The 14,275-nt window shown below is 36.7% G+C and overlaps 1 protein-coding gene across 1 annotated transcript in view; it reads left to right on the forward strand.

The window, feature by feature from the left end:
• PTH2R (parathyroid hormone 2 receptor) overlaps positions 1-14,275 on the forward strand; it is a 91,039-nt gene that overhangs the window by 36,189 nt on the left and 40,575 nt on the right. The window contains exons 5-8 of the mRNA XM_012926579.2: positions 1,912-2,009; positions 4,608-4,797; positions 5,960-6,113; positions 13,574-13,634. Coding sequence (XP_012782033.2) covers positions 1,912-2,009; positions 4,608-4,797; positions 5,960-6,113; positions 13,574-13,634 — 503 coding nt within the window. The remainder of the gene's footprint in view (positions 1-1,911; positions 2,010-4,607; positions 4,798-5,959; positions 6,114-13,573; positions 13,635-14,275) is intronic.

Raw genomic sequence — 14,275 nt, forward strand, 5'->3', positions numbered from 1 at the left:
GCCTTTAGGCCAGCAGGTGAGATGCTGCTGTCCTGTATCAGGGGGTCTGTGTTTAATATCTCACTTTGCTTCTGACTCCAGCTTCCTGTTAGTGTAGACCCCAAGAGGCAGAGCTTGTGGCTCAAGTAACTGAGCTCCCATCATCCCTTCTTTGAAGACCTGAATCGAGATTGTTGCTCCTGGATTTGGCACAATCCTGCTCTGAATGTTGTGACCATTTGGGGATTGAATCAGTAGATGTGAGTTATTTTTGAGCCAAGTTAATGCTATCTACAAGAAGCCTGCTTCAGGGGTCAAAGTGTTGTGGTGTAGCTGTTAAAACTACTGCTTGCGTCGCCAATATCCAAGTGGGTGCTGGTTCGAATGCTGGCTGCTCCTTTTCTAATCTTGCTCCCTACTAATGGGAAAGGTAGTATATAACCCAAGTGCTTGGGCTTCTACCACCCTGAACACTAGGAACAAGCTCCTGGCTCCTGACTTCAGCCCGGTCTAGCTGTTGAGGCTTCTGGAGAATGAATCAGAGGATGGTGATCTCCTTGTCTCTCCCTCTCTCTGCAACTCTGAGTTTCAAATAAATAAGTATTTTTTAAAGAGCTCAAATATACCATGTAATATGCAAATGTACCATGGAATAGTATTTATCAGCATAACAGAGCTTTGTGTGACAATTTGGATGGATCTTGGGTACATTACTCTAAGTAAGCAAGGCAATCTCAAAAAGTCTCATACTGCGTGACTAATATAATGTTATGAAATAACAGAATGACAAAGAAGGAAGCAAATTAAGGATTGTCAGCCCAGATGGTGGGGAGTAGGAGGGTGGGTGTGTCTGTGAAGTGACAGCACAAGGGTGGCCTTTGTGCTGATGGGCTTGTAATGCAACGTGGTTACAGTGGTCATTCTAAAACTGCACATATGTAATAAGATGACACAGTACTATAAATATACACATTACAAGGATGTCAGATACCTGCTTTTGATGGTTTAATTATATAATACAACTAATGGAGGCTACTGGGTGATGAATACATGAGACTTTTCCTACTGTATTTTCCATGTATCTAAAAGAATTTTAAGATCAAAAAAATTAAAAAGGAATTAACCATTAATGCAGGTAACAATATTGATGAAAACAGAAACAGTATATGGAGAAAAAGCATATACCATGTAACTCTAAGAAGTCTAAGAACAATCCAGGAGTATATATGGTACATGAACAAATAAAGCTGGCTCTGGGTGACAGCAATTGGAGCAGTGGTTACTTGGAGGTAGAAGGTGGGCCATTTTGTTGTTGGCAAGGGGCAGAAACGAAAATGGCTTGTCAAAACCCACTAAACTAGTAAATCAAGATCTCTAAATCTTACTGCATATGAGTTGCTGTTTTAAAAGTTAAGGGAGATCTTGATACCATGTCAATTAACTTCATGATGTTGTAAATTTCCATGTTTTTTCCTGTTGTTGAATTTGTGTTGTGGCTTTTCATTGGAGGGGATGATATTCTGCCAGCTCTACTTTCAGACCAAGGAGGGTCTCCCAACGAAACTGTTGAATTTATCTGGACAATAAGATGCTGGACTCTCTGCATGGACCATGCCCACAATGATGGAATTATGACTCGTTTTGAGCTGTACTATTGTAACAATATGGAGGAAATTAATATGGGGGAGGGCTTGGGGAGGGGCTGGGGGAATCTCAGAGCCTGTGGAACTGTGTCATAAGATGAAAAAAAAAAGAATATTAGGATGATCAGTATTATCCAAGAAAATTGTATACTAACAAGGTCCATTAAAAGAAAAATTGAAAGAAACAAACAAAAAGTTAAAGGAGAAATGATTTTCCCCAAATAACAATTTTATACCAGTTTCCTGGTAAAGCAGTGTTTTAACTTATTTGCTTGTCTGTTCCCTATAGGAAGAATTCTTTGAGCGCCTCTATGTCGTGTACACTGTTGGCTATTCTATCTCCTTGGGTTCCTTAGTGGTGGCTGTTCTCCTCATTGGTTACTTCAGGTAAGATGTCCCCAGGGACTGTCTTCAGTAGGTGACATGTTCCATTTCTATCCACAGAGATGGAGGGGGTCTCCTCTGTGTCTGCCCCAAATATTTTTCCCAGGCACAGATTTTGATTATATTGACTGACAATTTTTCTGATTAACTCAGTTGTTTTGTTTTGGTTAAAAGTTTAAAGACTCTACAATAACAGCTCCGCACTGTGGTAAGTGCAAAGGCACTTTAAAAAGCTCATGGAAAATGGAATGCAAATGGTGTAAATTAATTTAGACAAAGGAGAAAATGAGAGGGAAGGTCTTTTAGATGAAGTGAATTTTCAGTTCACATTTAGGCATAAATAAAATTTAATCATAATAAGAGAATAGTGAAGAGTGATAGAAACCTGTGTTTAGAATAAGAAAAAGCACAGAAAATTTGGGAATTTAGGATTTCTGTAATGATTCAATATTAACGCAAAAAATTTTTCCATGTAATAGACCTTTTTTCAGATGTCATTGATGTTCAAGATAAGTTATGCTCTAGGCCAGAAAAGAGGTTGAACCATTGCATGATTACATTAAAAAGTTAGTACTGTGTTTGTATAAAAGATTTGGGGAGCACCAAGATAATAGTCTAACCCTGAGTAGGAGAGGAAAGAAAGGGGAGGGGAGGGAGGATGAGCATCCTATAGCAACTGGAATTTGAACCAGTATTGAATAATATGTTCCACTGTAGAGCATGGGAGCAGGATGTGCAGAGACTCACAGGTATAAAGAAGCAGACCACTAAGGGAACATAGGAGAGGCCCACACATATGCAGCATTTGATGCCAGGGAGGGATTAGATTTTTGCAGCATAAGGTTTTGTAAACCCTCGTCAAATCCTTTGAATTTTGCCACATAAGGATAACAGCTAATCAATTTTTACTTTTGTGTAGAGGAGCCCCATGGTCAGATTTGGAGGATTGGAGAAGGCTTCCTCAAAACAGCCCTGAGAGGTTGGCTTAGCACAGGTGCACTGAAGCTCTGTGTCTGAGATCACAAAGTCAGACAGGTGGTTGAGCTGGCAATAGAACCTTTATCATCTGGCTCTTCATAGAGAGCTGGTTCAATTCAATCATAGCTGGTTCTGAAACAAGCTTTGTGAAAATTAAGCAGTGTAGAATTAAGTAATACTTATTTGGTTTCCATAATTCATCATAGTATTTACGGATTCTTTACACTTTTTATACAGTTTCATGCCATTTCTATCCTTGATAACAAAACATACAAAAATTTCAGAAACTTTTTTCTGTTTCACAAAATGAGGTGTTCCTTTATTAGGACAGTAAAGTCTGCTTACATCCTGTGATGGCTCCATTCATAGTAAATGTCACGTATACATGATGGCCTATCTGGCTGTATACGGCTTCATTGTAAGGAATCAGTGAATGAGAGCTGTCCAGGCATGGTGCATATAAGCACATGTCCATAACATGTACTGATGCAATCATTTCCCAGATGTCTTACTTCAGCACGGTCTCATTGAGACTGTCCCCTTATTATGAAATTCAATCTAGACACAAAAGAAAACATAGTATTTGGTTCCATTTTTATAAAAGGTGGACATGAGGGATTCTTTTTGATGTTCAGTTTGCCAATCCAGTGACTGGAATGAGACGTGAAGGTGGAGTCTGACAGTGGATATTATTTTTCTTGATCTGGGTTCTGATTACCCTGTGAAATATATATGTGAATTTGCTCGCTTGTCTGCCATTTTTATATTATAAAATTTTATATAATATTTTATATTATAAAACATTGAAAATATTAATCATGGTATATACTTGATCTAGTATCACTTTTAAAAATAAGAGTGATTTTTAAATAAGAGAATATGAATGTATTATAATGACTAAGATTAAAAAATATATTTTTGGATTAATATATCTTATTCCCTTATATTTGCCTACTTCATCTTTTCTAGCAGAAAAGCAATATTAGTGTATTTATTGAACAGAAAAGTTGGGCATTTGGGTTTGGCTTTCTTATGATTAATAAATGATGGTTTCAGGCCCTTTGACAAGGAAATATAATCATTTTCATAGTGTGTGATTTTCACTAATATAAAATATAATTTTATTTATAAATTTCTGTGCAAGAATTTAATTATATCTAAGTTTAAGTATGTTTTTGGCTTAACTTGTGTCTAGCATTCCTTTGTAGTTCTAAGATTAAGTTAAAAGTTATTCTTAGGAAATTCATGTCTTTCTAGAGTATCTTTTTTCATACAGAATATGTTGAAAAACTCGGAGTTCTGGTTTCAATAATGTTTATCCTTTTTCAAAGTGATTCTCATGAATCATTTATCACTTTAACAGACAGTATCATCTGTACTGATATTTGCTATTAACACTGCAACATCTGGATGAACATGACAGATCAGGATATATGTAAATTTAATTCTCCAAAAGTTACTTTTTAGTTTCAGATCCGTTTTTCCTTTTGGAAATATCTAATAATGAGCTTCTGTTCTTGTCTGGGTTTATCATACTTTCTTTTTGGGGAGATGTTTGTGCTTACAGTCTGTCCCTATTTCTAATTTTGCTCAGATCTAGATAGTGAATATTTCTCCCCACAGACGGTTACATTGCACTAGGAACTATATCCACATGCACTTATTTGTGTCGTTCATGATGAGAGCCACCAGCATCTTTGTCAAGGATAGAGTGGTCCACGCTCACATAGGTGTCAAGGAGTTGAAGTCTGTGCTGATGCAGGACGGCCTACAGAATTCCACGGAGGCACCATCTGTGGAGAAGTCACAGTATGTAAGTATTTTCACCATTGTTGCTCACTGCTGATTTATACGATATTATGAATAAGCAAAAATTTGCGGTCCACTAAACATTTGTTAACTTGCTATGGGTTGTCTTATCTCCTAACTAAATGAATCAGACTGGCAATCTGCATTCTCTTATCTATACCGCTATTCTCTCCTCTCGTGTCTAGTCATGCATCATTTTAATTGTTGAAAGTGCCTGGGTCTTCCACAATGTTCTGGAAAGGACACTATAGAAAGCACATGGCTGGAATGGCATGGGATACATGTTCTGTAAAAATGGTCATAGCTCATTGCTGTCAAAAATGAAAAACCCATCAACAAAATCAGAAACCTGGGATGTAAAGACCCATAGAACTGAGTTCTTTGACGTGGATACAAAATTTTGTTCCAATATGGTATTCTGTAGTAATCTATCTTGCTCTTAAATGCCCTGGTGTTTGTAGGTAGAATCACACAACCGTTTAGTTCATCAGGTCACGAAGTGGGATAAATGGATATGAGTTACTGTTTTGATTGTACAGCTCAGTGCCTTGGCCATAGCTATGCCTGTTCACTGTGATTTTGTACTTTCTGCTGATTCTGATTCTGGACTCGCCTTGTCGTTTTCCTTTTCAGCAGAAGGAAGTGAGGTGCTAGTGTGTCAGGTGAAGCGGGCTCTGTAAGTCTGGCCGAGATGAGTCAGCTAAGATCCTCAAAGCTCCTTCACCATCCACAGACTTATAGACCTGTTAGATGTTTGTGGTTTTGTTATTACCTTTTTTTTTTGTCATTTTAAGCAATATTTACATTAAGAAGACCAGAATAAATAAATGCACTGTAGAAAAGCAGGTACTATTTTCCCATGATTTTAAAGTTTCATCTGATGCTCACGTATTATTTTTAAAAAGGCAAAAAATTAAAAAGTGATTTTTTTTTAATTTCTGAAGGAAAACATTTTGTTTTAGGAATGAAATTGAATCTGTTGTGTTTAAAAAGCCACGTTAAAGTAACTTCTGATCTCTTTCTGGAATCTTGGCCTTCCCACATATAGAAGACATTTTTAAAAATAATATAATGATTCTAAATAAACTGAAGAACTCTTTTGTAATGGTCTAATGTTGGCAGCCTGTACAATTCTAATACAATCCGCTTCTGTTTATTTGAAACAGATTGGGTGCAAGATTGCTGTTGTAATGTTTATTTACTTCTTGGCTACAAACTACTATTGGGTCCTGGTGGAAGGTCTCTACCTGCACAGTCTAATCTTCGTGGCATTCTTTTCAGACACCAGACACCTGTGGGGCTTCATCTTAATAGGATGGGGTAAGGCACCTTATCACCTTTCCTTTTGAATTACTGTGAAACTTAAGGGCTTGCTTTCAAGCCTGGCGTTTCTCCCACCATTTTTCTGAAACCGCCCACCTGTCCATTTTATGTTTATTCCACCTTCTTTCTCTTTCATTGTTCTTAGGCGAAATAATTAAGAATGATTTTGTAGTTCTCTCATTGGCAGCAATGATTTCCATTTTGGCTAAATTATTGGAGGAAATCATAGGAAGTATATTGCTAGCTGTGCACATTCACAGCTACTCTTGTCCTAAGTCAGTGTTCTGCCTTAACATAGGTCATTCTCTAAATTTGCATTTTTGAAATTTGACACTGTAGTAATGTGTCTTTGATTTGTATTCCTAGAACAGAGGAGGAAAATGCTAGAAAGAATTTAATATAATCAAGTTAGCTATATTTAACAAATACAAATTAGAAACTAAGGTGGATTTAGCATTTCTTTCAGAAGGCAATCATTCAAATTATGTTGTCTATAAATAATTATAAAAATGTGTTCAGCTTGCATTTAAAAATGACTTATTAATCTAGGAGTGATTATTGGATCCAACCCTAACACAATTGATAAGCAGACGAGGATGCTGTTTATTTGTTCAAATTTAAGGGAAATTAAAACTTGTGTAATTAAAATTAAGAGGTTTCTGAAAGCTAACTCATAGATCTCAGTTGCTATTTTTGTATTTAAACTATAAAGTTCTCAATACGGAAAAAAAGTACTGACTTTGAAGTTTTTTCCCCTTCAAAAATAAGGATTTTCCAGTGCCTGTTTTACTTTAACACTTGAAAATGTGAAGAAACATTAATTTCTTAGCAGCTAATTATTAACCCTTAAGAATACCAAGTGAAAATTTATTGCAGCACTTCATTTTGAAATACTAATTGCTAGGAATATAGTGTTATTTCTGAAGGCATCTCAAGTTTTAAGGCTCTCCCTTATCTTTGACTAACAATTCATAAAAATTATTTCTAAGGCCATTTTAGAAATTTCCTTCACAATAGTTTGTCTTCATTTCAAAATTATTTCTGTGTACCCATATGCAGCAATTTCTAAAGTTTCTTAGATTTGTTGGAAAAAATTTCAGTCATGCAGGTGAAAGTCAATGTTTGACTTAGTGATTAAAATGTTTGTAAATCATGTCGGAGTACATCTTTTTAAGATTTAAAAAATATATGTATTGGTAGGATAGAATTACCAAGAGATGGAGAGACAGCGAAATTTTCCCATCTGCTGTTTTGCTTTTCAAATAGCTGTGATTGTCAGGGCTGAGCCATGTCAAAATCAAGAGCCTTGAACTCCATCTGGGTCTCCCCTGTGACTGTCTGGTATTCAAGTACCAAGTCTATCTTTCCTACTTTCCCAGCCATTTTGTCAAATTAAAGTGAACCAGCCAGGTTTCTCATGTGGAGTGTTCATGTGGCACGTGGTATAATCTGTGTGGGTGACGCTAGGCCTGAGAACCTGGACTTGATACTTGCTTCCAGCTTCTGACTCCTGCTTTCGTTAATTCATATCCTAAGAATCACAAGCAATGAGCAAGTAATTGGGTCCCTGCCACCTAAGGGGAGACTAATTCTTGGCTACAGCTAGACTCAGTCCTGGCTGTTTCAAGAAAGGCATTTTGGGAGCAAACTATAGACTGTTCTCTCTTTCTTTCTCTCTTTCCAATAAATAAGTGTAGAGTGCTAAGAGAACTAAAAATTGACCTGCCATATTACCCATTTATCCCACTCCTGGGAATATATCCAAAATAAATGAGATATGCATATGAGAAGGGGATCGATAATCCTATAAATACAGCAGCACAATCTGTATTAGCAAAGACATGGAAACAACCCAGATGCACATCCAAAAAGGAGTGGATAAAGAAAATGTGGTATTTCTACCCCGTGGAATACTATTCAGCCATTGAAAAGAATGAAATTATATCATTTGCAACCAAATGTTTCTGCCTAGAGGCCATTCTGTTCAGTGAAACAAGTCAATCCCCAAAGGACAAATAGCCTAGGTTTTCTCTAATACAGAGCAACCTTCACACAAAATACAGGATCAATAACCCTTTCAATATTGATTTTTGCTACATCTCAGGGGGGTTTGAGTCTTTCGTTTTTATTTTCATTCATTCAAATAAAAGTTTTTGTTTTTCTTCTCACTTGCTCATTGGTCACACAATAGCATTGTTTGCTTCAGGAAGGTCTTTGATTTTCATTTTCATTTCTTCAGCTGCACACTGGTCATTCGTTAGCATGTTATTTTACTTCGTGGCATTGTACATTTTCTAGTTTTCTGTCTGCTGTTGATTTTGCTTTATGGCTTGTCATTTAAGGGGATGTACAGTAACTGTGTAGTAGAGACTCACTTCCAGATGTGAAGATACAATGTAATGCGCATCTTGACTTCCAAATCAAAGCTGGACTCCCAATAAAACTGTTGAATGTATCTTGATAATAGAATGCTGGACTCTCTGTCATTGTCCATGCCTATAATGCCAGGATAGCAGAATGATGGACTTTCAGCTCATTGTGAAGGACTGAACTATTGTAATGATATGAGGGAACTCAGTGGGGGTTGACAGGTTGGGGAGAGGGAATAGAACTCTGTTATGTAATAATAAAATAAATACATTTTAAAAATCATTTCTTTTAAGTCTTCTAAAAAGTTCAGGAGTTAGTATAAGTATCTGAAATATATTTTATTTATTTATTTTGGTTTCTACATTGCTTATCACATTGGTAATCAACCTTCTCTTTACTTACTGGTTGTACTGATAGCTAACTCATGCAGTCCTCTAACTCTTTACTTGGTGTGTATCACTCACTCAGTCCCTTCTTAAAGCAAAAAGTTTACTCAAACTCAAGTTAACTTCCACATCTTTCTGTGAAAAGGTGAGTAATAAACAGCCAGGATTCTAATGAGCTTCCATGCTTCATGAATTTCTTACTTCACTTAAAAACTCACTTATTTGACTCAAAAATTTTTGGCGCAAGAGTGAACTACAATTGATATAAATTATCTTGAAATTTTTCATTTTATTGAATAGTTTAAAGCATAAATGAGAGCAAGTGGGATTTCTGTGGGCACTCACTGTGAAAGCATTTTGTGTGCATTTTCATGCTTAGTTAGCCGGTCTCAAATAGCAATGACCCAGGATTTATAGAGTTCCAGTTCTAAAGCTAGTCTACCTGCTGACTATCCCTGTAACTTCATGATTTGAAAAAAAAGATATTCTAGTCTGGGGCATATATAATGAGAATAATATTGCTGAAATTCTGTTTTTTTTTTTTTTTTATGATAAGCTGCTTCCTACACATAGGAAGGGCTGAAAGAGAGTCATTTTAATTTAGCATTGTAAGACTAGAGGCTTGATTTTGTTTTTTAAAATAATATTTTTTTCTTTAAAAGTTGCAGAAAAGATTCTTTAGGACTGTTTCTCTGCTCCTAAACACTGTTTCTGAAAGGCCATAGTGAACTCTGTTTGATTAGTAAGTTGTTTTTCTCTTATTTCTCTACTAGAACTCTATTTTAAAAATATTATCTTTTGTATTTGATTTTACAAACTCATTTTCAAAATAATCAGAAACATTATAGTTGGATATAGCAGAATCCTTGAAAGTGTAACTTGTAGAGGACTGGTTTCATATTTCTTCTAGTGATGTGATTTATTGGTTTCACCTGAGGAAAGACCTTGCTTGAATTCCGCTGTTACTCTGGGGCACCACACTCTTGTAATTTTGAGCTCTCTTCAGCTAGGTAAATGCTCAGAAGAGCATTACTCGCATTGGAGTGTTGTCTGCCATTGTACTGTTTACCCTGATTTTCATGCCTCTTAACTGTAAACTGGAAGAAAAGAAAATTGCAAAATGTAGAGGAATGGATGTTTGTTTTGCCTTTACTAAAGATAAATGTTTGAAATGACTGTATTATAATTTTTATCACAAAGCAGATGCATAGAAGAATGAATGCAGATACTGATGGGATGGTCTCTTTAGTCAACCACACTTTCAAACATTTTATTAGTTTAATTTTTCTTTTAAACCAAAAATTTTCCCCCATGTTTATGTTATACACCTAAAAGGTGTCAGCCTTATTTCTTTGTCCTTATCGAATGTGATAATTTGCTTCTACATAAGCAACTACCCTCAATTTTCAGCTGTCAGATGAGGTACCAGTATGTTCGTATTATCATGTAAAAATACCTCTCGGTACTTCAAATAGATTATTTTCATATCTTGTGTTTTTGAAAGTAATCAGGAGAAGGCATTTACTTCCAGTTTTATTATTATCTCTGTTATAACATGGTCTCAATCTGGCAAACATTTTTTTGAACATCTGTTTGACAGAACAGTTATATGTGTGAAAGTCTCCATTTGAGAACATTTTGTGTTGCTATGATCAAATTCTTGAAACTGTGTAGCAAGAAAAATTGGTTTGTTTGGCTTCAATTTCTGGAGGTCCAGGAACATGGATGTCTTGTGAGGTTGTGGTGGCAGCTAACTTCACATGGTGGAAGTGTGTACAGGAGAGATTACATGACAGGAGAGGTGCTGTGAGACCGAGCTGACAAGGTTAATCAGCTTTACAACAACCCATTTTCCTCAAGACCTAGCCTACTCCCATGAGACTTCATTAATGTTGCCTGTGGCTGGTGCCCCCACGAATACACTCCGTAATTCACTAAGCCCCGTCTCTTTAAGGATTCCACTGCCTGTCAATATGAACATGCTGGGGACTGAACTGTTATGTGAACCTTTGGGGCAGGGGGAAACACATCCAAACCTTAGTTCCCTGCCAAGAAGTATGAGTCAGATATTTTTATGTTAATTTATCTGTTTCCCTATTCTAATGCTATGTATCAGGTTAAAAATATCATTAATTAGCCTTTATTTATTTGAGTGAGAGAGAAAGGGAGAGAAGGTACTTCCACCTGCGAGTTCACTCTCTCAGGTGTCTGCAGCAGCCAGGCTAGGCCACGCTGAAGTTAGAAGCCCAGAGCTCCATCTGGGTATCCCAAATAGAGGCAGGGACCCAACTATTTGAGCTATCACCTGCTGCTTCTCATGATGCACATTAGCAGGAAGTTGAAATTGGAAGCAGAGCCAGGGCTGAAATCTCGCTACTCAGATACGGGATGAGGCATCCCAAGTGCTCACGAGACTCATTCACACTGGTGTGTCTTACGAAAATAGCTCAGTTTCTAGTGAATGTAAATATTGAATAACACTTACGTTTCTATTAAATTTATTTAATATTTGAATTTAAGCATTTTAAATTTTAAATATTTTTCTTTGTATGTGTTCTAGATTATGTAATAATGGGATACTGATGAACGAAATTTAAAAAAAAATCACAGAAATGGTGATTTCTGTTCCTTTTTCCTTCATGATGATCTCTATTCTTGTGAACAGCATTCTTTGGGATGAGAAACATAATTTCATTCATATACACAGTCTAATACAAGACATTTGACATAATGTAAAACTAAACTGCAACTCAAGCACCAGCAGAATGTATAGAATATCATCCAGGAAACGTTTGATTTGATTAGGTGATTATAGAGAAACAGAGGATATGCCGTTCTTAGAAAACTTTTCACCAAGACAGAATAGCCAAGGGGCTATGTCAGGTCTTTTTTGGTCATCCTGTGAAAAGTGGAAGCAGCTGTGCTCTCCTCATTACATAGTATCGATCGTTTTCTTCATAGGAGTAGGTAGAACTACAGGGATTATTGCCTTTACCTTGTTCACTTCAGTCTGAGTTTCAGGTAAAGAAGAATATGGTCTATTTCTGAGTGTTTCATTTTCCGAGACAACAATAATCCTGGACATGGAGGTGAACTCTTAATACATGCTTCATGGATAAATGGGTGGATGGACGGATTAATGATTGGGTACATGATAGAACAAACAAGACCTTCTTAAGAAATACAAGAATTGGGGCCAGAGCGATGGCTCAATTGACTCTAATCTTGCAAGCATCTGCATCCCATGTGGGTACCAGTTCATGTCCTGGCTGCTCCTGTTCATGTCCCAAACTGCTTCACTTCTGATTCAGCTCTCTGCTAATGACCTAGGAAAGCAGAGGAGGAAGATCCAGTCCCTTGGGACCCTGTACCATGTGGGAGACTGAAGAAGCTTCTGGGTCCTGGCTTTGGATTGGTTCAGTTCCAGGTGCTGTGGTGATTTTGGGAGTGAACCAGCAAATGGGACAGAAGATCTTTTTTATTGTCTCTGCTTGTGTCTATAAATCTGCCTTTTCAATAAAAAATTAAGAAAAAATTAACTAGACTTAGGTCATTTTGTGACAAAATTTACTAGAATGTGGAAACTGGTCATATTAAAAAAGTTGAAAAACAAGAAATAAATATAGAATACAGACTCATGAAATTGAACAGTTAGTTAGATAATTTGAGGCTGAATTAGATGAGGAGGCCAAAATGACTCTCTGTTAAGGATCTCATATTTTCATTGTTTTGTGAGCATTTTCTTCATCTGAACCTATTCTCTGTTCATTTTTTTGCCAAAAAAATAATATCTGAAAAGTCATAAATGTGTTTTTAAAATGTAAAGAATTTACTATTGTGCTCGATCAAACTTTCCTAAAGTAGATTATTAAATTTTTTCTTTCTTTACATGATACTTCCCAGTTCTGTAGTGTTTTTATTGTATTTTACATATCTCTATTATTTCAGCTGGCTTCATGAAAACAATTTAATGAAAAGTTATCCATTAAATCTTGCAGTCCTCTACTGCATTGTTTTATAAAGTTATGGCTTATTTTTCCTTTTTATTGTCAAAATTAAATTAGATATAATATGAACTTTACTGTGGAGCAAAGAACTAGTGGAAAGTCTGTGCAATGTATATGTTGTTACAAGCCCAAATGTGCTCATTACTTATGATGGACAAATGTCTCATACTGAAATCAAACTACCATAGTGACCTATTTATATTAAGCTACTAATGCAGAGAAATACATCAATTTTGAGATGTATAAAGCATCAATGAGGAGGTTCAACTGTTCAGAGTTCCTAATTTTCTAAGTTGCTGGGCAGCCTCCCTAAGCCTTCCATTTTTTATATTGAAAAAAAATCTTATCCTTTAAAGCAACAACTTCTGTAGGCTTCTGTCTTGTATGGCAAGAGTCACTTGTACCTGTCACTGCCTATTTCTGTTCTGAGGAATTTGACTCTTCTGCTTGACCCAAGTCTCTCAATGAAAATTGGGTCAGCCTTTCTTTATCTATGGACTTCCAGGGACAAATAGCATGAATTTTCTCGGCCTTAAGTTGAAAAAATGAAAATTATTTCATGCTCTTTTACCAGCATTTCCATGTCTGTTTTTCTGTCTTATCTGCTAATATCATATCCATAGGTAGTGAATAAGAGGACAAAAAACCATCATGTTAACATAAATGTGTTGTTTGAATCCCTTTCTGATTACAGGGTTTCCAGCAGTCTTTGTGGCAGCATGGGCTGTGGAGCGAGCCATCCTGGCTGATGCAAGGTGAGTGGAAAAAAGTATAGGAGTGAAGAGAGAACCTGAGATGTTCTCCGACTTCCTGTTTGAAAGCCACACCCCTGTTCTGGATGCCATTGTCCTTCAGGGAGTGATGTGGGAAGTAACTGGACACTGTGGGAACCTCCATGAGGTCACAGAACACGGAGGCTCATGGGCCACGTGTAGATGTTGGCGCTCCACGTGTAGAGTGTGAGATGGATTTACAGCATGTGGTGAGAAACAAAGGTAAAGACGTAAGGAAAGAAAAACACGTAGGATGGGGCAAGCAGGTGAGGCGAACACGCTGACTGCTGAGATGAGCAGCGTTCATACTTGTTCTCTCTCTGCCAAATCATCTTCTCCCTAATATAGCAGTTATGTAAACATAAGGTGAGGTTTCCCAGGTAGAACCTCCAGAGCTAAAGCATCCTAGGCCAATGATACACGCTTGCTGTCTCAGCTTTAATGTATGTATGTAGCAGTGCTGTGCTCTGTTTTTTTTTTTTAACAGACTCCAACTTAGTAACCACAGATTGTGTATGTTTCATGACAGTAATTTCCTTTTGTTAGCTCCTGGGAGCCTTTCTTTCACTTGAGGTGGTGTATTTGTTGTGGGTGATTAGATATTTCTTCCAGTAATTATTTCA

Source organism: Ochotona princeps, chromosome 5 (assembly GCF_030435755.1).
Source record: "Ochotona princeps isolate mOchPri1 chromosome 5, mOchPri1.hap1, whole genome shotgun sequence".
NCBI classification, from domain to species: Eukaryota; Metazoa; Chordata; class Mammalia; order Lagomorpha; family Ochotonidae; genus Ochotona; species Ochotona princeps.